The 22,004-nt window shown below is 38.7% G+C and overlaps 2 protein-coding genes across 3 annotated transcripts; one reads left to right on the top strand and one right to left on the bottom strand.

Moving 5' to 3' along the window:
- The first annotated feature begins 1,591 nt into the window (after positions 1–1,591).
- Positions 1,592–7,113, top strand: LOC130241609 (zinc finger protein 239-like). Its single transcript, XM_056473487.1, has 3 exons — positions 1,592–1,634; positions 2,857–3,021; positions 5,020–7,113. Exons 2-3 carry the CDS (start codon positions 2,904–2,906, stop codon positions 5,868–5,870), a joined length of 969 nt encoding a protein of 322 aa, XP_056329462.1. The 5' UTR covers positions 1,592–1,634; positions 2,857–2,903; the 3' UTR covers positions 5,871–7,113.
- A 3,438-nt stretch (positions 7,114–10,551) lies between these two features.
- si:dkey-77f5.8 (gastrula zinc finger protein XlCGF57.1) lies at positions 10,552–21,652 on the bottom strand. Of its 2 annotated transcripts, none has more exons than XM_056473486.1 (4): positions 21,609–21,652; positions 19,241–19,376; positions 14,650–15,576; positions 10,552–11,846 (listed from the first exon to the last, which is right to left on the bottom strand). In XM_056473486.1, exons 2-4 carry the CDS (start codon positions 19,356–19,358, stop codon positions 11,296–11,298), a joined length of 1,596 nt encoding a protein of 531 aa, XP_056329461.1. In that variant the 5' UTR covers positions 19,359–19,376; positions 21,609–21,652; the 3' UTR covers positions 10,552–11,295. The 2 variants fall into 2 exon arrangements, with proteins under 2 accessions (XP_056329461.1, XP_056329460.1); XM_056473485.1 differs by having other exon boundaries at positions 21,552–21,639.
- Positions 21,653–22,004: the final 352 nt, after the last annotated feature.

Raw genomic sequence — 22,004 nt, 5'->3', positions numbered from 1 at the left:
ATTAACGTCTTATGACGTTGTGCGGCTGCTAGGCAATAGCTAAACGCACTACAGAATGTTGTGTTTACACACACATCCACAAATTACATGTAAATGCATCAGCTTTTTACAGTGTAATACTCACTACTCATTACTCCTGAGTACTTTAGAAAGGGCTACTTTTTACTCATACATTAAGTAATATTTACAGATACTTTTACTCTACTTGCACTACATTTTTGGGCAAGTAATGGTACTTTTACCTAGGTATGATTTTTTAGTTCTCTTTCCACCACTTCATTAGATAAACATTGGTTTACAGCGTTCAATTCTCTCTAAGTTTGAAGGTGAACATGAAACAAACTAATAGCATCATGCAGGGCTGCCAGAAGAATTCTGTTTTTTTTTTCATAATAACATTACAGATAATAAACATTAATTTAAGCACCAACATCAGAAATTTTACTCTAAATTCTGTAACTTGTTAATGACAAATCTGTATTTTAATAATGATATGCACAAAAATAAAAAAATAGGAACAAAAATAGCACAAATATGTAACATATAAAGACTGTCCTATAATATAATTGTATAAAATTAGTTATTAATTCTACAACAACATACCAGCTGATGGTTTCTGTATAGTTTAAAGCACAGGTCTCAAACTCAATTCTTGGAGGGCCGCAGCTCTGCACAGTTTTGCTCCAACCCTAATCAAACAGCTGGTCCAACTAATCAAGGTGTTCAAAACTACTAGATCAGCTGTGTTTGATCAGTGTTGGCGCAAAACTGTGCAAAGCTGCAGCATTCCAGGAATTAAGTTTGAGACCTTTGTTTTAGAGGCCAGACTGTGTTCTAGAGCACAGGTCTCAAATTCAATTCCTGGAGGGCTGCAGCTCTGCACAGTTTAGCTCCAACCAGCTCCAAGTCTATAGTAGTCTAGTAGTTTGATTAGGGTTGGAGCAAAACTGTGGAGAGCTACAGGAATCCAGATTGAGACCTATGTCCTAGAGAGTTTTGCTCTAATCCAGGAGTGTCAAAGGAGGGCCGCAGCTCGGCAGAGTTTAGTTCCAGCCCTGCTTCAACACACCGATCTGTAGGTTTCAAACAAGCCTGAAGCACTCAATTAGTTTGATCAGGTGTGTTTAATTAGGGTTGGAACTAAACTGTGCAGAGCTGCGGCCCTCCAGGAACCGAGTTTGACACCTGTGCTCTAATCATAATTAAACATGATCAGATAAAGTACATTACTTTTTTGTTTTAATACTGTGTATTTTTGTAATTAAATGTGTAAATAGATGTGTAATATGCTACAATTAGTATGAAAGCGTCAAAAAATCTAAATAATAATTTTACAAATGTTTATAATGTTAATCTCACAAAATAATTTGAGTCTCTTTACAAGATAAAGATAAAGCATGATCATATCTGGGATCTAACTCACCTAAAGAACTGAGAGTGCTGGTCTGATGTATGAACTTTCTATGAGTATTTGGCTTGTTTAATCGTGTGATTCTGAAAGTCAATTCTAAAACGATTTATACTGAAGAAACTGAATAATAATGTGATTTTGATCGGGACTTTTATCTTGGTGTGCGGTTGTGACGTCAGAAGTCTGCGCAGCACGCCTGCATCTGTGATTCTCCCGAAGAAAGGTTTGTGTTTAAAAGGATTATCAAACATATAAACTACAAATTAAAGCAAAACGTGTGTCTTATTTCGCCGCTATTGTGAATTAGGTAAATATGAAGATTAATTTGGTAATTTGAGGCAGAGACTGAGAAACGGATCTTTCGAAGCTCCGAGTCAATTGAATCAACTACTTTGATTCACATGTGTGATTTGTTTACGTCGATAAACCGAGTTTAATTGTACTAAAATACAGCTATATAAACCTCAGAGATACTTATAAGGCGCAGGTAAAACATGTGCAAACAAATATATATATATATATATATATATATATATATATATATATATATATATATATATATATATATATATATATATATACATACATTTTCAACAAAAACAGATTATTGGATAATTATTATTATGGATTAAATAAATAAATATTAAAGACTCGCAAACTGAGACGTTTTAATTGCTTTCTTACTATGTAAATAACAATAGTTTCATAAATTTAAATTCCTTATTCAAAAGCCAACAATAAAAGATACTATGTAGATATAAAGATACCAATGGAGACTAAACTCACACTCGGATGGATGTGACATTTAGTGAATAATTTGTTAATGCAATACTTCCATTTGTATTTATTAAAGGGGATTTGAGTAAAATAGAAATAAAACATGTTCTAAACAAAGATGATGTAGGGTAAAATATTATCAATAACATGTCTACTCAAGTCTTTCCAAAGTTTTTTAACAAATGATTTGCTGTTTTGAGTGGTTATAATCATAGCATGCTGATTTACATGCAGGTAAAATCTGTAAATGAGGAATAGTTTGTGTTTTTTTTATTAAAGTGTAGTGATTAGTTTTTATTTAAAAGTGCAAATGTGCTAAATTTGGCGATCTTTATGACTATTAACTCTCACTCTGACTGATTCCCTCACTAGTGTGCACACTACTGAATTAGGGAGCTGATTGAGACACTCAGCCCTTACGAAAGTTAACCATGACTTTACTATGAGCAAAACCATTGTTATTGTAGACAAACTGCGATAACCACAACTTAACCTTGGTTTTTACTACATTAACCATAATTTATATGTCATTTAAGAGAACTGGTTACAAAAGCGGTGAATAATGTGTCAAATAAGTTTACAACTTTTACAATAATAAAACCTTTGTTCTTTTAATAATAGAGAGATTTGATTTGGATTAATTTGATGTTTTGTTGAATATATTCTAGTGTCAAACCCAGAGAAACTCCTGCTGAAGCGACAGACGGTTATAAAGATGGCGTTTGTTAAAGAAGAGAGTGAAGACATCAAGATTGAAGAAACGTTCACAGTCAAACATGAAGAGATTGAAGAAGCTTTCAGAGTCAAACGTGAAGATCCTGAAGAACAAACAGGTTGGTTTTCATCCTCAAAGCTCCACTTACTCATTCAAACTCTATTTAAATGTCCAGATTTACACAGTAAGAGATAATTAAAAGATAATACACATGGCCTAAAGCAGGGGTTCTCAATATTGACAGCCCACCACGCCTAAAATAAAGCTCCAGTGGCTCGCGACCCCCACTATGCTCAGAGGTGTTTATAAACATACAAATATTGCACACAATGGTGCACACACACCAATAGGAACTATATAAACATGAGCATATTGACAACGCAAAAAAAGTGCAACAGTCTTACAACATATATATTTTTATAGTCATTATTCATGTTTAATTTAATATTAACATCATTTATTGAGAATGGTGGGCATAATGTTTATAGCCCAAGACTATTTTTGGTTTAATTTTGGAGACTTGGAGCCACTTGAAGATCATCCTCCATGTTCAGTCGTGGTCTTCATTTTTAATGTATGTGAGTGCCATAAAGCTGTCAGAGTTGAACATTGTGCCGCAAAATCAATCTGCTGCTGCAACTAAAGCTATTGCTGGGATGCTAATCTAGCATAATTTAAAAAAAAATGATAGGCTGATGACTTTATTTTGCATGTTTTTTTTTTTTTATGGAACTTAAATATTAAGCATTCAATATATTATAAGTTTAAAACTATTTTATATACTGCAGGTTATAGATAAAATATGACAATTTTAATAGTTTAATAAAATATATGAGATTTTTGGAAATCACTAAACAAAGCATGCAAATGCAGTTCAGTGCAAAAAATACCCTGCCATGATCAAATCAGCATGACAGTACCAATTCAAATGCATTAATGCTAATCCAGTCAGCCCGCCAAAACCGGGGGTGTCCAAACTCAGCCCTGGAGGGCCAGTCTACTGCTAAGTTTAGCTCCAACTTGCTTCAACACACCTGCCAGGAAGTTTCTAGTATATCTAAGCAAGAGCTTGATTCGCTGGTTTTGGTGTGTTTGATTAGGGTTGGAGCTAAACTCCTGGACATCGTCCTTCAAGGACAAAGTTTGGAACCCCCTGGCCAAGACCTTCATAGTAGCATTTAACTTGTGACCCTGCCTGTTGGTTAGGATGTGCATTCAGACAAAAGGACAATGTCTTGGGGCGCACTCACACTATGCCATCCGAACTGTGCCCAGGCCCGTTTCCCGGATTATTTGATAAGTGTGAATGCTCTGAATCGGGCGTGGTTCAGTTGGCCGGCCCTGGCCTGGTTGGAAGAGGTGCGTCAGAGCACGGTTCACTTTGGCTTTGGCGCGGTACACTTGTAGTGCGAGTGCAAAGTGCGCCTGAGCCCAAAACTGAAGACAAGACGTGACTTTTAAGCGACTGTTTCATGTGGATTTATTAATCATTCTTACTGTTGAATGAACGCAAACTGTCGAAGATTATTAAAACTAGATCTCACATCAGTTTTATTGCTGCAGTGCAAAATTAGATTGTAGTCTAAATTGTAGATTATACAAACCCCTTGCTGCACGACAGCTGCACCTTCAGCAAACCTCCTAATTCCTGCAGCACCAGGACTTTATGATTGCTTATGAGCGTCAAAAGTGGCTGATCTGTTCGGCGAAATATTTGACTGCGTGTCACTGCGTCTCAAAACAATATAACTAAAGAAATCTGAGCTGAGCGAGAGCGCTTCTTACTGAACAGCGCACCATCAATGTCGTAAGTGTGCTCAGGCACGAATGCGATGTGAGTGTGGGCCGTCAGAGGAGAAGGGAGGGGGGACAAGCGTGCTTCAGCCCGGTTCAAGGCAACTGTACATAGTGTGAGTATGCCCTCGGACACCTGGGATGCCTAAGTTGATCTTACTTAGAATTGTATTCGCATGACAACGCCTATGATGTGGATGGATTATCTTGGCAAAGGGGAAATGCTCACTAACAGATTTAAACAAATGTAGACAATACTTGACAGAGATCTTCAGTTGCATTTAAACAGTGGTTAACCAGTATTTGTTTCTCTTCACCCTAGATCCGATTGTCCAAAAAGAGGAGAGTGAAGAGAGCACAAGTTCTGATCAGCAAGTAGAGCTTGAAGTTCACACAAGCATTCACAGCGGAGAGAAGCCGTACACCTGCTCTCAATGCGGGAAGGGTTTTACGCACAACAAATCTCTTGTTCTCCATAGAAGGTTTCACACCGGAGAGAAGCTGTTCAACTGTGATTATTGTGGAAAGAGTTTCACTCATCAAGGACACTTTATAACCCACATCATGATTCACACTGGGGAGAAACCTTTTGTGTGTGAACAGTGTGGGAAATGTTTCAATAAAGAAGGAAACCTTAAAGTGCACATGAGAATTCACACCGGAGAAAAACCCTTTGTCTGCAAACAGTGTGGAAAATGCTTCAATAAAGTAGCAAACCTTAAAGTCCACGCGAGGATTCACACTGGAGAGAAGCCTTACAGCTGTCACCAATGTGGGAAAAGTTTCAATGAAAGAGCAACCCTTAAACACCACCTATGGGTCCACAGTGGAGAGAAGCCTTACACTTGCTCTCAATGCGAAAAGAGTTTTCGACGCAATCGCTCTCTTTGTTCCCACAGAAGAACTCACATCGGAGAGAAGCCTTTCATCTGCCAACAGTGTGGAAAATGCTTCAGTAAAAACAGAGCCCTTCAAGTCCACCTGCGGATTCACACTAGAGAGAACTGTTACGATTGCTCACAATGCGGGAAGAGTTTTAGACGCCATCATTCTTATTGTATCCACACAAGAACTCACACTGGAGAGACGCCGTACACCTGCCAACAGTGCGGAAAACGTTGTCGTACCAAAGGAAGCTTAAAAGTCCACATGAAGATCCATGATAGAGAGTGATATACCTTATACCTGTCCAAAGTAAGTGTGAATATATCAATACCGCAGGATGCAGGTATCCCTATTGCGTGTACACTTTTTCCACCACATCTTTTCCTTTCCTTTCCTTCGCCTTTCTATTAATGTGCTTGGACTCAGAGCCCTGTGAACAGCCAGCCTCTTTTGCAATGACCTTTTGTAGCTTGGTCTCCTTGTGCAAGGTGTCAATAGCTATGTTTCCGTCCAAAAAGCGGTGTCATTTGAAGGTGGGAGACACGGAGCACAGATGGACTCCGGATTCACACTAGAGAGAACTGTTACGCTTGCTCACAATGCGGGAAGAGTTTTAGACACCATCATTCTTATTGTATCCACACAAGAACTCACACTGGAGAGACGCCGTACACCTGCCAACAGTGCGGAAAACGTTGTCGTACCAAAGGAAGCTTAAAAGTCCACATGAAGATCCATGATAGAGAGTGATATACCTTATACCTGTCGAAAGTAAGTGTGAATATATCAATACCGCAGGATGCAGGTATCCCTATTGCGTGTACACTTTTTCCACCGATGGACCCCCTAGTTTTTCACGATTCTGCAATCGCTGAATCCAACACAAAATCAACAATTCAAGAGTTCACACTTAGCTGATAATCAATAAAGCGTATTTGGCATGCTGTCCCGGGAGAGAGCCCTGAGCTCGTAATATCTTCGAGCCCGGGGCTCCCTCCTGTTAGAAGGGCGAGAGGGGAGTTCGAGCTCAGTAGGTCTCGAGAACTCCCCTGCTTGTCGCCTTGTAGAAGTGTAAACTAGGGTTGTTTTCGGTGATAATTTGGTTTAGTCGATTGGCTATGGTTTATGTTTTTGGACGGTGGGAGGGAACCGGGTGACCCGGGGGAAACCCACGCGAACATGGGGAGAACATGTAAACTCCGCACAGAAACACCAACCAGCCCGATAAGAGGTTGGACCAGCGGTGTTCTTGCTGTGAGGCAACAGTGCTAGCCACTGGGCCACCGTGTCGCCCTATCGGAAAAAGGGGGAGGAAGTAGGGGTGGAAGGGGGGGGAGCTTCAAAACGAAGAAAACTGGAGTGAAAAACTCTAGTTATTTATAATGCTTCCGTAATCATCTAATGGGTCAGATTACGGAGCAAATGAGGAGCCAGCCATGTTGATCATAAGCATGTGATTCTCTTGAAATTAGTTTATAAATAAATCACACAAAGAAGCAAATTTTTGAGATCCTGCAAAATTCTTAATTAAACAAAATAATCACAAAAAAATGTAAATAATCTCATAAAACATCCAATTCCAAACCATATAATCAAGTTACATTTATTCCCGTTTGCAATTAATTGTTTTACATGACTTATAGACATTGCATACGCAGCACACGTGATGTATTTTTTAGCGTCTCTGGGAAAATGACGTTTCTCCTGCGCCCTCACAATCCAAACATTACATGAGAGTGTGTGTGTGTGTGTGTGTGTGTTGGGGGGGGTTGCTTTGCAGCCCTTGCAGTAAGCAGACGCAGATGAAGTGTGAGTGATTTACATGTGAAGTCAATGCTAAGATGGGATTAGGCATCCTGTGGCGCGAACTGAGCGTTTTGTGCCTTTGATGCGCTTCAGATTGCAAAAAAGTTAACAAACAAATCGTAGCCGTGGAACAGACAAAACAGCAAGCAGTTTACATGGACGGAGATTGGTTCACGGATGACGGCCGCTGGAAGTGAGCGAATTGAAGGACATTATTTGTGCTTTACATGTATGATTGAGGGCGACGCAGTGAAGCAGTAGGTAGTGCTGTTGCCTCACAGCAAGAAGGTTGCTGGTTCGAGCCTTGGCTGGGTCAGTTGGCGTTTCTGTGTGGAGTTTGAATGTTCTCCCTGCGTTCGCGTGGGTTTCCTCCGGGTGCTCCGGTTTTCCTCACAGTCCAAACACATGTGGTACAGGTGAATTGGGTAAGCTAAGTTGTCCGTAGTGTATGATTGTGTATGGATGTTTCCCAGAGATGGGTTGCAGCTGGAAGGGCATCCGCTGCGTAAAACAAATGCTAGATAAGTTGGCGGTTCATTCCGCTGTGGCGACCCCGGATTAATAAAGGGACTAAGCCGAAAAGAAAATGAATGAATGTATGACTGAGATTATGGTGTGCGTAATATCATTGAATGTTTTCATTTAACTCTTTTCCTGCAGTTAACGAGAGAAAATGCTTCCCTGTGATGAGTTTTACGGCAATCCCTATTTTAGATGTATTATGGCAGGGCAAGCCCTAACACGTCCTGAGTGAGGTAGATGATTCTCTGCTGAATGCAATCTGAGAGAGGGAAAAAGTAAGTTCGTGCATAGAAATTAGTTATAAGGCTTTACTTTGGTTTCTTTGGCTTAATCCCTACAGTTTTAGATTTTGTCTTGAAAGGAGACCAAAATAAAGAAGCGTTTTTATGATTTGTGTCATTGTCATTTTGTCAGATTGCACACCTACCATAGTAGGCTAACTAATATGGTAAATAACTTAAGATTATATATATATGGTAAATAATTTAAGATTATATATATATGGTAAATAACTTAAGATTATATATATATATGGTAAATAACTTAAGATTATATATATATGGTAAATAACTTAAGATTATATATATATGGTAAATAACTTAAGATTATATATATATATATATATGGTAAATAATTTAAGATTATATATATATATGGTAAATAACTTAAGATTATATATATATGGTAAATAATTTAAGATTATATATATATGGTAAATAACTTAAGATTATATATATATATATGGTAAATAATTTAAGATTATATATATATATGGTAAATAACTTAAGATTATATATATATATGGTAAATAATTTAAGATTATATATATATGGTAAATAATTTAAGATTATATATATATATGGTAAATAACTTAAGATTATATATATATGGTAAATAATTTAAGATTATATATATATGGTAAATAACTTAAGATTATATATATATGGTAAATAACTTAAGATTATATATATATGGTAAATAACTTAAGATTATATATATATATGGTAAATAACTTAAGATTATATATATATGGTAAATAACTTAAGATTATATATATATATGGTAAATAACTTAAGATTATATATATATGGTAAATAACTTAAGATTATATATATATATGGTAAATAACTTAAGATTATATATATATATGGTAAATAACTTAAGATTATATATATATATATATATATATATATATATATATATATATATATATATATATATATATATATAATTTTTTTATTTAAATATATATTTTTTTAATCACAAAATTTTGTCTATTTCATTATAATAGCTATTAATTTTAATAAGCTGAACTGTTTGCTAATGTATTTGCTGCTAATGTATACTATTTAATTTTTCTTTTGTAAATGTTTCCATCGTAGTTTATGCGCATCTTTTCATGACGGTGATTTGATGCTTTGCAGAAGTTGCGGACGCCTTTACCAACATCCAAATGCTTTTTTGATGCAAAATTTATTTAAATTCCTTAGGCTGATTAAGAAACTTAAATTGGCCTGGGCTACTAAGAAAATCTGCTCTAAATTTAAAACTAAATAAATTGCTAAATACTCTCGACACATGAAAGTGTAAAGCCTGCAGCCCACAACAAAGGTGGAACGTTATTGCATATCATATTTAACAAACCGTTTACTACTAATTTGATGTAATTTTGCTCACATGGATAATTGAATATTAATAAGATGATGTCATTACGCTGCTGTGCCGCCAGCCAATCGTTGCATTGCTAATCATGATTTCGAGGATCGATAGATCTGTCCTTCACAACACGTAGCAATCTCAGATCAGTTCATCCAAACATTTTAATCTGATTCGCGAACTTGTTTGAAGACCCAAATTAGCCAGAGATCAGTTATCAAGATTACAAGATCTGCCAAATCATCTTAGATCATTTAAGCGAGGTACGAAGAACAGACTCCTGGTCTGGTTTTTGTGTCCTGACCGGCACCCAGGCGTGACCACCATACGACAACTGATCCTTAAACAGTACAGTCCTTTTGTCTCACCAATAATTTAGCTGAATAATAAAAACTATTTCTTTACAGTCCACTAGTTGAAGCAAGGTGCTGGTGTTTTTTCTGGTCATCTTCCCTGCAGATATGTCTATACAACATTTATGACAGATTCCCATTAAAGTGTTGGTCAGTTTGTCTGCTTGGTCATCTAATTTTGCACTGCAGCAATAAAACTGATGTGAGATCAACTGAGAAACATTTCTGTTTAAAGGCACTTAATTGGAAATTGCAGTAAATCAAACTGTAGGAATATTTTAGTTTGAACCCAAAAATGAGCATCTGTCAGATGAAGAAGAGCCGGAGTCCGAGATTTAATCAAAAAGAAAGTTTACTGAAGATAGTTTGCAATTTCTTCAGCAGAAGCCAGCTTCAACACTCGCAATGAGTTTGCAGGCCGCTGTGCTTACAATCACCAATCATCAACAATTATACTCTCACATAATGTCATTAACTGCGTCACACATATAGATGTTTAACCTGATTGGTTAAAACACAGATAGACTAGAAAAATTTCCACATGCGTGTATACAATATCTAGAGCATACAAACATCAGACTCCAGAGCTGACCCCAAACCTGTGAAAGGATTTAAAAATGAATAGCACACACACACACACAAAGTACAATCTGTTTCTTACCCAAGACTGAGTGTACTCTTAGCCGTCTTTATCAAACTGGTTAAAAACCAATATAATCTACATCCTTTACAGCTCACATACAAAGGAATTAACTGTTTCCAATCCTTCAAGAGTAGAGGTCCACTCGAGAGGTCTCCATGACCTCTGACCTGGCTGGGTAGATTCTGAGGAAGCAAATCATTTGGCATACAGAAAAGCATTCATATACCAGGAAGAAAAACACAGTTTTGACATTTCCCCACGGTCATTTGTATTGTCGCATGGATTGTGATATCGTGAACATCTCAGATCACGGTAAAACACGAACGCCGTTATGAGTGTACTAAAACATGCTTGTTTGTTGTAATAATGCCGTAAAATACTAATCTGTGCATCTCCTCATTGGCGTGTGCAGCCATGTTGCTGTTGCTGTATTGTGGGAAATTTCCATACCCCTTGGTTTCGAGTGTGGTCCTGGAAAATCTCAGTTTCAAGGGCTATCTAGTACTTCCCCTTAGCCTCACACTTTTAAGATGAAGAGAATCTGGACACTCCAAACCCTTCCCCTGAGCATGCAAAACCAGGAGAAGGGGAAAGGCTAAGGGGAAGAATTGGGATTGGGAATAAATGTCTTTTCACCAGTGTGATTGTTCAAGTTATAGATAACGTTTGGTTGTGAAGCTCTTTTCATTTGCAGGCGATTGGTTTCTCTCTGTTGTGGATTCTCAGTTGGTAATTAATCCTTCATTTCTGAGTGAACCTTTTTGTGCCTAGTAAGGGACCTATTATGTCTGAATCTCTTTCCACAGTAAGAACAATCAAACGGCCTCTCATTGGTGTGAATGATCATGTGACGTCTAAGGTTTTGTTTTGTTGACAAGCTCGCTCCACATGTTTTGCAGGTGTGAGGCTTCTCTCCGATGTGAAATGATATGTGGTTATACAGAGACCTTTTATGTGAAAAACTCTTCCCACATTGGGGGCAAGTGTACGGCTTCTCTCCAGTGTGGAGGTTCATGTGGCAATTCAGAGCGCTTGTACATGTAAAACCTTTCCCACACTCTGTGCACGAGTACGGCTTCTCTCCAGTGTGGACACTCTGGTGGATTTTAAGCACAGATTTTTCCATAAAACTTTTTCCACACTGTGGACAGACGTACGGCTTCTCTCCAGTGTGAATCATTTCATGCCGTTTAAAAGAAGTTTTATAATGAAAACTCTTTCCACAATGAGAGCAAGTGTAAGGCTTCTTGTTTTCTCCAAACTCTTCTTTCAGCGCAATCAGATCTAGAAAGACAAAAGACAATTAAATGTTGTAGTTTTCTTTTCAACAAAGCCTAAAACCTGCATCTTGTGTCTAAAACAGGAGTGTCAAATGAAGTTCAATTAAACAGAATCGAATTGTAATGATGATTTGAAACGCTGTGATTAGCAAATCAGCTGCAATTTAAATATACAAACATAACACAAGTGATCCTGGATGATCAGCTGTCCTTTGAAGAGCACATTGCTAACACAGCTCGATCTTGCAGGTTTGCACTTTTCAACATTCAAACTATTTGACTCTTCTTAACAGATCATGCTGCACAACTTTTAGTCCAAGCTTTTGTCATTTCAAGGCTAAACTACTACAATGCTCTTCCTTACTATTCTCTATTTACACCACATCACTGGGAGCCATCATCCAACCGCATAATTTCTCTTATTGCTATGCTGATGACACACAACTCTATCATTCATTTAATCCAGATGACCCTACGATAGCTGCAAGAATCTCGCACTGCCTGGAGGATATCTCTGCTTGGATGAATGATCATCACCTACTACTTAACCTGGCAAAAACTGAACTTCTTGTCTTCCCTGCAACATCACACATACAACAGGATTTCGCAATCCAGCTGGGATCATCCACCATTAACCCATGCAGTTTGGTAAGGAATATTGGAGTGATCCTGGATGATCAGCTGTCCTTCAAAGAGCACAACAGATCATGCTGCACAACTTTTAGTCCAAGCTTTTGTCATTTCAAGGCTAAACTACTGCAATGCTCTTCTAGCTGGTCTTCCATCTTGCACTCTCAAGCCTCTACAGATGATCCAGAACACTCCAGCTCTTCTGGTCTTCAGTGAGAGCCCATGTAACATCTCTCTTTATCTCTCTGCACTGGTTATCTTTTGAAGCTCGGATCAAGTTGAAATCACTGATGCTTGCTTGCCACTGGCACTACGCCCTTTTACCTCCACTTGCTCCTGAAGGTCTACATCCCCTCCAGGAGACTCTGGTCAGGGAGCGAGCACCGACTTGTGGTGCCATCGCAGAGAGGCTATAAATCACTTTCCAAAACCTTTCAAACCTTTTCATTCCATGTTCCACGCTGGTGGAATGATCTTCCCATTCCCATTTGGACTGCAGATTCTTTTTTGGGTTCCTTAGTATTCTCTATTTACACCACATCACTGGGAGCCATCATCCAACCGCATAATTTATCTTATTGCTATGCTGATGACACACAACTCTATCTTTCATTTAATCCAGATGACCCTACGATAGCTGCAAGAATCTCGCACTGCCTGGAGGATATCTCGGCTTGGATGAATGACCATCACCTACTGCTTAACCTGGCAAAAACTGAACTTCTTGTCTTTTCTGCAACATCACACATACAACAGGACTTCTCAATTCATCTGGGATCATCCACCATTACCCCATGCAGTTTGGTAAGGAATATTGGAGTGATCCTGGATGATCAGCTGTCCTTCAAAGAGCACATTGCCAACACGGCTCGATCTTGCAGGTTTGCACTTTTCAACATTCAAAAAATTGAACCCTTCTTAACAGATCATGCTGCAAAACTTTTAGTCCAAGCTTTTGTCATTACAAGGCTAAACTACTGCAATGCTCTTCTAGCTGGTCCTCCATCCTGCACTCTCAAGCCTCTACAGATGATCCAGAATACTCCAGCTCTTCTGGTCTTCAGTGAGAGCCCATGTAACATTTCTCTTTATCTCTCTGCACTGGTTATCTTTTGAAGCTCGGATCAAGTTGAAATCACTGATGCTTGCTTGCCACTGGCACTACACCCTTTTACCTCCACTTGCTCCTGAAGGTCTACATCCCCTCCAGGAGACTCTGGTCAGGAAGCGAGCACCGACTTGTGGTGCCATCGCAGAGAGGCTATAAATCACTTTCCAAACCCTTTCAAACCTTTTCATTCCATGTTCCACGCTGGTGGAATGATCTTCCCATTCCCATTTGGACTGCAAATTCTGTTTTGGGTTCCTTAGTATTCTCTATTTACACCACATCACTGGGAGCCATCATCCAACCGCATAATTTATCTTATTGCTATGCTGATGACACACAACTCTATCTTTAATTTCATCCAAATGACCCTACGACAGCTGCAAGAATCTCGCACTGCCTGGAGGACTGCTTAACCTGCTGCTTAACCTGGCAAAAACTGAACTTCTTGTGTTCCCTGCAACATCACACATACAACATGACTTCTCAATCCAGCTGGAGATTAAGGACTGCTATCCTCAAACGACAACTAAAACCCATCTCTTCCGAAAAAAGCTGAACGCTGGTGAACAAAACTAGAAGCACTTTCGCTCGCACTCCCTATATACAAAAACACTTTGTATAACTAGCACTTCTTGTGTGTATAGTCTCCTCTTGATGAATCTCTGAATACCTCCTTAATTGTAAGTCACTTTGGACAAAAGCATCTGTTAAATGACTAAATGTAATTATTTTAAGGTTTTATAAGGTCACGAGTGGTTGTGTAAACATTTCACTGTATGTCATACTGTGCATGACTCTGTATGTGACAAATAAAATGTGAATTGCTTTTTATTAATTATTTTTCCAGGGTTTTTCACCTTAATTGGATAAGACAGTAGAGAGTATTGACAGGAAAGCATGGGGAGCAGAGAGAGGGGAAGGATTGGCATAGGACAGCGAGGCAGAATCGAACTTGAGTTGCTGTGAGCACCGGAGCGCATGTGTCGACGCACTAACCACTACATCGACATAAAATGTGAATTTGATCTTAATACAAGGTGCGAACAGGACGTAAATGACTTCTTACCGGTGTGAGCATCCATGTGACATCTAAGGCCTTGTTCAGTTTTGTAGTTCACTCCACATATGTGGCATGTGTAAAGCATATTTCTGCTGTGAATGGTTAGGTGGCCTTCAAGAGCTGCTTTTTGAGTAAAACGCCTTCCACATTGTTGACAGCTGAAAGGCTTCTCTCCGGTGTGAATCCTCATGTGCACTTTCATGTTTTCCTTGCTCCCGAAACTCTTTCCACACTGATGGCAGACGAAAGGTTTCTCTCCGGAGTGAGTCCTCATGTGGGATGTAAAGTGTCCTTGTTGAGTAAACCTCTTTCCACACGTAGGGCAGGTAAAAGGCTTCTCTCCGGTGTGAATCCTCATGTGGGCTTTCAGGTTTTTTTTTTCACTGAAACTCTTTCCACACTGATGGCAGGCGAAAGGTTTCTCTCCGGAGTGAGTCAACATGTGGGATGTGAAGTTTCCTCGTTGAGTGAAACTCTTTCCACACTTATGACAGGTAAATGGTTTCTCTCCGGTGTGAATCCTCATGTGGGCTTTCAGGTTTTTATTTTCAGCGAAACTCTTCCCGCACTGATGGCAGACGAAAGGTTTCTCTCCGGAGTGAGTCAACATGTGGGATGTAAAGTTTCCTCGCTGAGTGAAACTTGCTCCGCATTTATGGCAGGTAAAAGGCTTCTCTCCGGTGTGAGTCCTCATGTGGATTTTAAGGTTTGCGTTTTTACTGCAAGTTTTTCCACATAGACGGCACATAAAACGCTTCTCTCTAGTGTGAATTCCCATATGGGCATCAAGAGACCTTTTATGTACAAAAATCTTTCCACACTGAGAGCAAGTGTGAGGTTTCTCTCCAGTGTGAATCCACCTGTAAACGTTAAGGTTTTCTTGCTGATTGAGATTAATGATCTCTTCGTTCTCCTCCTTCAGCACAATCGGGTCTAGTGTGAAAACAGATCAATAGTGTTCATTAGCATTTCAAGAATTCACGCTTAGCTGATGATTGATTATAACATGTGTTAAGCGTGCTGTCCCAGGAGAGAGCCATAAGCTCATAAGATTCTCGAGCCCATGGCTCCCTCCCGCTTGCAGGGCAAGAGAGGAATTTGAGCTCACATAGGTCTCGAGAACTCTCCTGCCTTACTTATGGCTACTTACAAATTAGAGATTGCTATTAAGAGATATACTGCTGACTGAGAGCTTGTCTATGGTGCCACTTTTGGTTTGATCAATACACTTATGTCGCATGTCTTTGGACTGGGGGAGGGAACCAGGGGGACACCCATGCAAGCACGGGGAGAACATATAAACTCAGCATAGAAATGTTGACTGGCCTAGTAAGGACTTGAACCAGTGACGTTCTTGCTGTGAGGCAACAGTGCTAACAACTGGACTGGCGTGTTGTCCTGTCTAGAAAAGGGAGGAGCAGTAGGAGTGGGAAGGGGGACTCATCAAGACGATGGTTTTAATAACTGAGGTAACAGAGTTTCTGACATCAGATAACTGAGGTAAGAAACTCTGGTTAGTTATGGTGAGTTAGGAATCATCTAATCGGAATCATGTTAGCTAATGTGAGACTAGCCATCATCAATCATAAGCATGTGATCCTCTCGAAATTAGTTTATGGATAAACTTTACTTAAAACAAACCAATGTAAGTTGAGTTAAGCCACGGTCACACTGAGTACATTTACATAGACACCAATAGTTAGATTTTACTGCAATAAAGAGAATACTCGGATTAAAAGTCCACCGTGTAAACAGTGATTTCCGATGGCCTTAATTACACTGTAGTCATAATGGAACTGAACAGAAATGAGATTAAGACATGTGGAGTTTTCCTGTTTCAGTGGGATTACTGAAGTGCAGTACAGACTTGTAAACAACGCAAACTATTACCATTTTGAAGGACTCTTCACTACATTTAGTGACAGGGTGCAAACACGGCAGTTGTCAGGCGTTTGATGGCAAACACATGAGAATGGCCTGGGAGTGGGAACGATTAATATAATGAGAATTCTCCCACCAGACCTCAAAGTTTGTCATGAGGCATGAGAGAAAAGTTAGTGAATGAAATGGGAGAGGTGGCCTGTTGCTGGAGAATTTGTATCCGCCGTTGTCTGTTGGCAGGTATAGTGTGAGAAATGAACTTGACTTGAATTTGTGCAGAAAATTTAAATATGGAGCAATCGCTCGCTTTAGTGAGGTCTAATCATCTTGTTTTGTCCTGCCCAATTTCACAGCGCCATATGACAGAATTTTGCACGATCGAACTCTAGTGTTATCGCAGCTTTAGACAGAGTATGACATATATACTAAATAGTTTTAGTTCAACGTGGTTTCTTATGCATAAGCTAATTATTATTATTGATAATCCAGCTAATTATTACTATTATAACTAGGGTTGGGCGATGTCGACCAATTTAGCATCGTGCGATGTCTAATGTGAAACATGATGGACGATGGCATCGTCGACGTAGGTGGCGGTGAATTATTTATTTATGAATAATTAATTAATTCAGAACTAATTAATTATTTGTAACCTACCGTTTCAACTACCTGACCCTCATGGTCTTTGTTTTACCCATAACCAAACCATAAATAAATAAAGGTAAGTTACACACAAATGACCACCTGTCAATCACTTTTTCTGCAGGACTCTGGCATGAATAGGCAGAGCGATCAATGTCGTTATAACGGCGTCGACAAACTTGGTTGGTAAAAAAGCTGCACAATCAACAGCAACCAACCAACAGTATCTGAGGTTTCACTAAAATTACTAAGTACAAGCGTGAAAGCGAAAGACTAAAGCAGTGTACTGACGCTGTGACACGTTACCTGATAGATTTAAAAGACAGAAGAATCGTTAGATAGAGACAAAATTAATTAAATATCACATTTAACAACTATAATGAGACGCCATTCAGCAATACATCCTTGATGAATAGTCTGACGTGCACTGCTCTCTGGGATTTTGTGTTTAAAGCACCCGCTGACTGCCTGAAGCTCAGATGAGCACATGACATTGTGTGTTTGGTCACATAATGTGTGTTTCAGCGGTATAGTGTGGCCGGAAGGCTGTTCAGAAATGCTAGGTGAAACGCCAGTGTGGATGTGGATCCTTTTCATTCTAATAAGCCATTTTAAAACTAAGCTGTATTAGTGTAAACGGGGCCCTTAGTGTGTATTTTTTGCGAGTGGGTTTGCTGCTGTGATAGGGGCAGGGCCCAACCCTAATTATAATTATTATTCCATCTTGATTTTAAAAAAACTTATTTATTTTTACTTGAAATAGGCGTAAATTGAAAAGTATTTTTGCAGTTTGCATAAATTACTGAAGTATTTAAACAGCTCACACTTTATAAAGGGGGGTTTTGCTGAAGTAAACCTGCTCCTGACCAGGTTAAGTGAGTAATTTACCACAGTAACTGACTGATATAAGTGATCTCCCTTTTAGAAACAGACATCTTTGTCTTTTTTAAATCTAAATAAAAAAATACTTTCCTCTTTGACAAAGCATTTAACACATGAATGGTTTCATTACTGTAACATGTTAAATGTTACTATTATTATTTTTTATAATTATTTTTTTTCATGGTGTATTGTCTGGCATGTTGACATGCAATACTGCTTCCGACCTCCGGGGGCACTAGGTTGATTTGCACCCTTATAAAGAGCTACTTACCATAGAGTAAAGAGGAGTGTTTGGTAGAGTGGACACCACATGCATCCCTTTTGCTACCGGCCTTCTAATTCAGTCCAATGTTTTGGGAACTATTGAAGTTATCGCTCAATTGTGAGTACATGTGTCTTTTATTTGATGTGTTATGTGTAAACAGTTATTTGTGTCATTTGTTTGCTTGTTTTAGAAAGGACTGTTTATATGTTGCTATCCTTGTGCCTCTGGTTTGCTGTTCTCACTGGGATACACCAAGTTTATCCAATTTCTTGGGGAGCAACACAAAACTCACTTAAACAAGGCAAATTGTCTGTTTTTCTACAAACAACCACCTTTTCTCTAAGGAGTCACAGGACATCATACGTGATTTATTGCATCGCTCTTAAGTGCTCTAAGTAATAAGTGGTCACTGATCTTTTTGTTTTGTTTGTTTTCAGAAAGACTTTAGTTTCTGACTTTGGTATTTCCTGTTTATTTTTGTTGTGATTGATGATTTTTTGTTTATTTGGTAATAAATCCATTCATGCGTGTAAAATAAGAGTTTACAATTGATATCATTTTGTTTCAAGAGAGTGTTAATCAGTATAGCCAAATTCTGTAGAACCCCCTCAGAGTGATACCAAATCGAGGAGAGGAGGTGTTGCATTACATATTTTACTGGCTTTTGAACAGGTAAACACAATTTTCTTTTATTCTTTGTATTTGTCTTATGCTGTTTCTGGTTTTAGTTATGACTTATTTCTTTTGTTAAGCACATTGGTCAACTTGGGTTGTTTTGAATTGTGCTAAATAAATAAATATATTGTCATAGATTTACTCCCTTTCTCATTTCAGGGTAAACATACTCAAACCGGCTCTCTGAAACGACCCCTGGACATTTAAATAAGGCTCAAATGAGTGAGTGGAGTTTTGAGGATGAACACCAACCTGTTTGTTCCTCAGGATCTTCATGTTTGACTCTGAAAGCTTCTTCAATCTCTTCAAGCTTAATTGTGAATGTTTCTTCAATCCTCATGTCTTCACTCTCCTCTTTAATAAACGCCATCTTTATAACAGTCTGTCACTAGAAGCATTAATGAAAAACACTCAGTCATGATTAAAACACTTAAAACTGACACTGCACATTAATAAAACGACACTAAATATTTGTTGAAATTTAATTTAAGTGAATTAAGTTGCAGAGTAAATGGGTGTGTTTAACTTCATGCAGCCCTGCGCAGACTGATCGAAATCTTTCTTAAAACGGTGCATGCCGGTTAGAAATTTTGTCCAGATTGATGTTGCGCCGATGCCACGTGACTGTCACATGTGGCATCAAAGAGATTACACGACTGAAGCTGCGGTCACACTTGACTTTTCTTCCCATAGACTTCCATTCATACGTACGCGAATGCGTCAGACCGGAAACGCAGGGTCATGCGTCAAGTTTCGCATGTCGCTGCGGTGCAAAGTTCAAGCTTGGTGAACTCTAACCTGCGAAATCGCATCACTTGACTGCGTGAGACCAATCAAGGATCAAAACACGACCTCTCTGGACAGAAATTTAAAACATGGAGCAATCGCTCGCTTTTTTAAATATCTAATAAGCTTGTTTAATCCCGCCCCTTTTCGCAGCACAGTACGACAGACTTTCGCACACACAAAGCCCAGTGTGACCGTAGCTTGATTCAGTCAGTGCAGCATCTGAAGAGCGACTGCTGGAACTACGATGACGACACCGATATTACACGATTGGCTGAGTTCACTGCTTGACATCAACCACGTGTGTTTCAGGTATATTATTGGACAAATTCCATCTCACAAATTTCAAAACAATCAATTAACTTTTCATCAGGGCCGTGCAAAGGGGGGTGACCCGGTGGCTAGAGCCACTGCCCCTTTGCCCTCATTGGCTGAGGTGCCCCTCTTGCTCAATCACTTTCACTTTGCGATAGCAACCGTCCGTCCATCTCCACAACCCCGCCCCCCTCTCGCTCTTGACTTTGCGGTCGCGTTGAGCCCCTGTAAGGGTCTATGCATGGGCCTGCTTTTCATACCATCTCTATCGTATATATATCATGTTTATTAAAAGACAGCAAATATTTTACTGCATCATCTTGTTAAATAATTTGTTCATAATGACAATATATTAGATATATAATAATTGTTTGCACAGTGCATACTGTAGGTTTATTCTGCCTTTTTTAAACAGACTACTGTATTCAGCTCTTTAAATTATTTATATGATATATTTTAGAAAATAATCTAAATATTAACTCAAATTTTACAGAATTGAAATAAAATAATTGTCATCATTGATCCTGACACCCATAGAAAGGTTTAACAAATTAATAAAAAAAAATGTAAATGGTTCTAAATATAAAAATATATGATTATAAAATATTTTATTTTCTGTCAAGCTGTTTATGCAGAAATTTTAAGAATGACATTGATGTACCTGCTCTTTCTGGGAAATTGAAGCTCATTTATTTTGGTCCTATTGTTCAATCCTTTTGGATTAAAGTACTTTTTAAAAAATGCTTTCATCATCAAAATAATCTTGTTAAAGTCTTAATCAAAAGACGTTTTAGTTTATATCATTCATTCAATTTCTCAATCCCTTAATTAATCTGGGCCGCCACAGTGGAATGAACTGCCAATTTATTCAGCACGTTTTACGCAGCGGATGCCCTTCCAGCTGCAAACCATCACTGGGAAATTTAGCTTTATATCTATAAATGTAAACCCCTTTTTAGCATATTCAAACAAGCACTGAAACAGTATTGATGTACCATTCAACATCTAGTAGCCTAAAGACTGATGCTTCATCTCCTAAAATTTGAGCTTATTGTTTTGTGTCTAATAGGTCTATTCCTGGATATTTGTTAGCTTTTTTTATGTGCCCTCTTATTTTCCTTTATTTGTACTGTAAATCATTTGTTGTTATTGCAGTAAGTAAATAAATAAATGATCACGCCATGCGATCGGTCAGCATGACTGCCACAACTCTGAGCCCTGAAGTGTCCAGCTTGACGGCTGTTTTCAACTCCGCTCCTACCTGCGCTCGGCTAATCTCGTTGATCGCCGGCTGCAGCCGTGCTTCATGTCAAACCCACCTAACGATTCAATTGACTCGGAGTTTCACTAATCGTTACCATCAAATTAGTGAAATCAATGTTCATAATAAACAGACTCACAATATCGGCAGCACACTGAGACGCGTGTTTTTCTTAATGGTGTGCCGATGTGCTTTACTTACAAAAGTATGGTTAAAGGATGTTAGATATAGCATCACTTCAAACGACTAAAAACAAACCATTCTTCAGCCGAGTTGCAGATGCAGGAGCGCGGCGCTGCCTTGTGTCGTCATAGGTGATCTCCAAGATAAGAGTCCTGTTCAGAATCGAAACCAAAGTGACATTTGAAAACAAAGACATCAAAAAAGAAAGCAAGACATCGATCTGTTAATGAGGAAGTAGTATGTCCCACAATCTTCTGTTACACACTCAAAAGTATATATTTTTTTCCTTTTAGGGTGTAGCATGCACATTGGGGCGCAGCAGTAGTCCTAAACAGCTTGTTTATTTGGATCAGCTGTGTTTGATTTGGGTTGGAGCAAAACTGTGCAGAGCTGCGGCCCTCCAGGGATTGAGTTTGAGACCTATGTGATTTTTGAACGGGACTTTTATCTTGGTGAGAAGTTGTGACGTCA

Source organism: Danio aesculapii, chromosome 15 (assembly GCF_903798145.1).
Source record: "Danio aesculapii chromosome 15, fDanAes4.1, whole genome shotgun sequence".
Lineage (NCBI taxonomy): Eukaryota > Metazoa > Chordata > Actinopteri > Cypriniformes > Danionidae > Danio > Danio aesculapii.
Note: the sequence above shows the minus strand (reverse complement) of the source record. Positions and strands in the feature narration are given on the sequence as shown.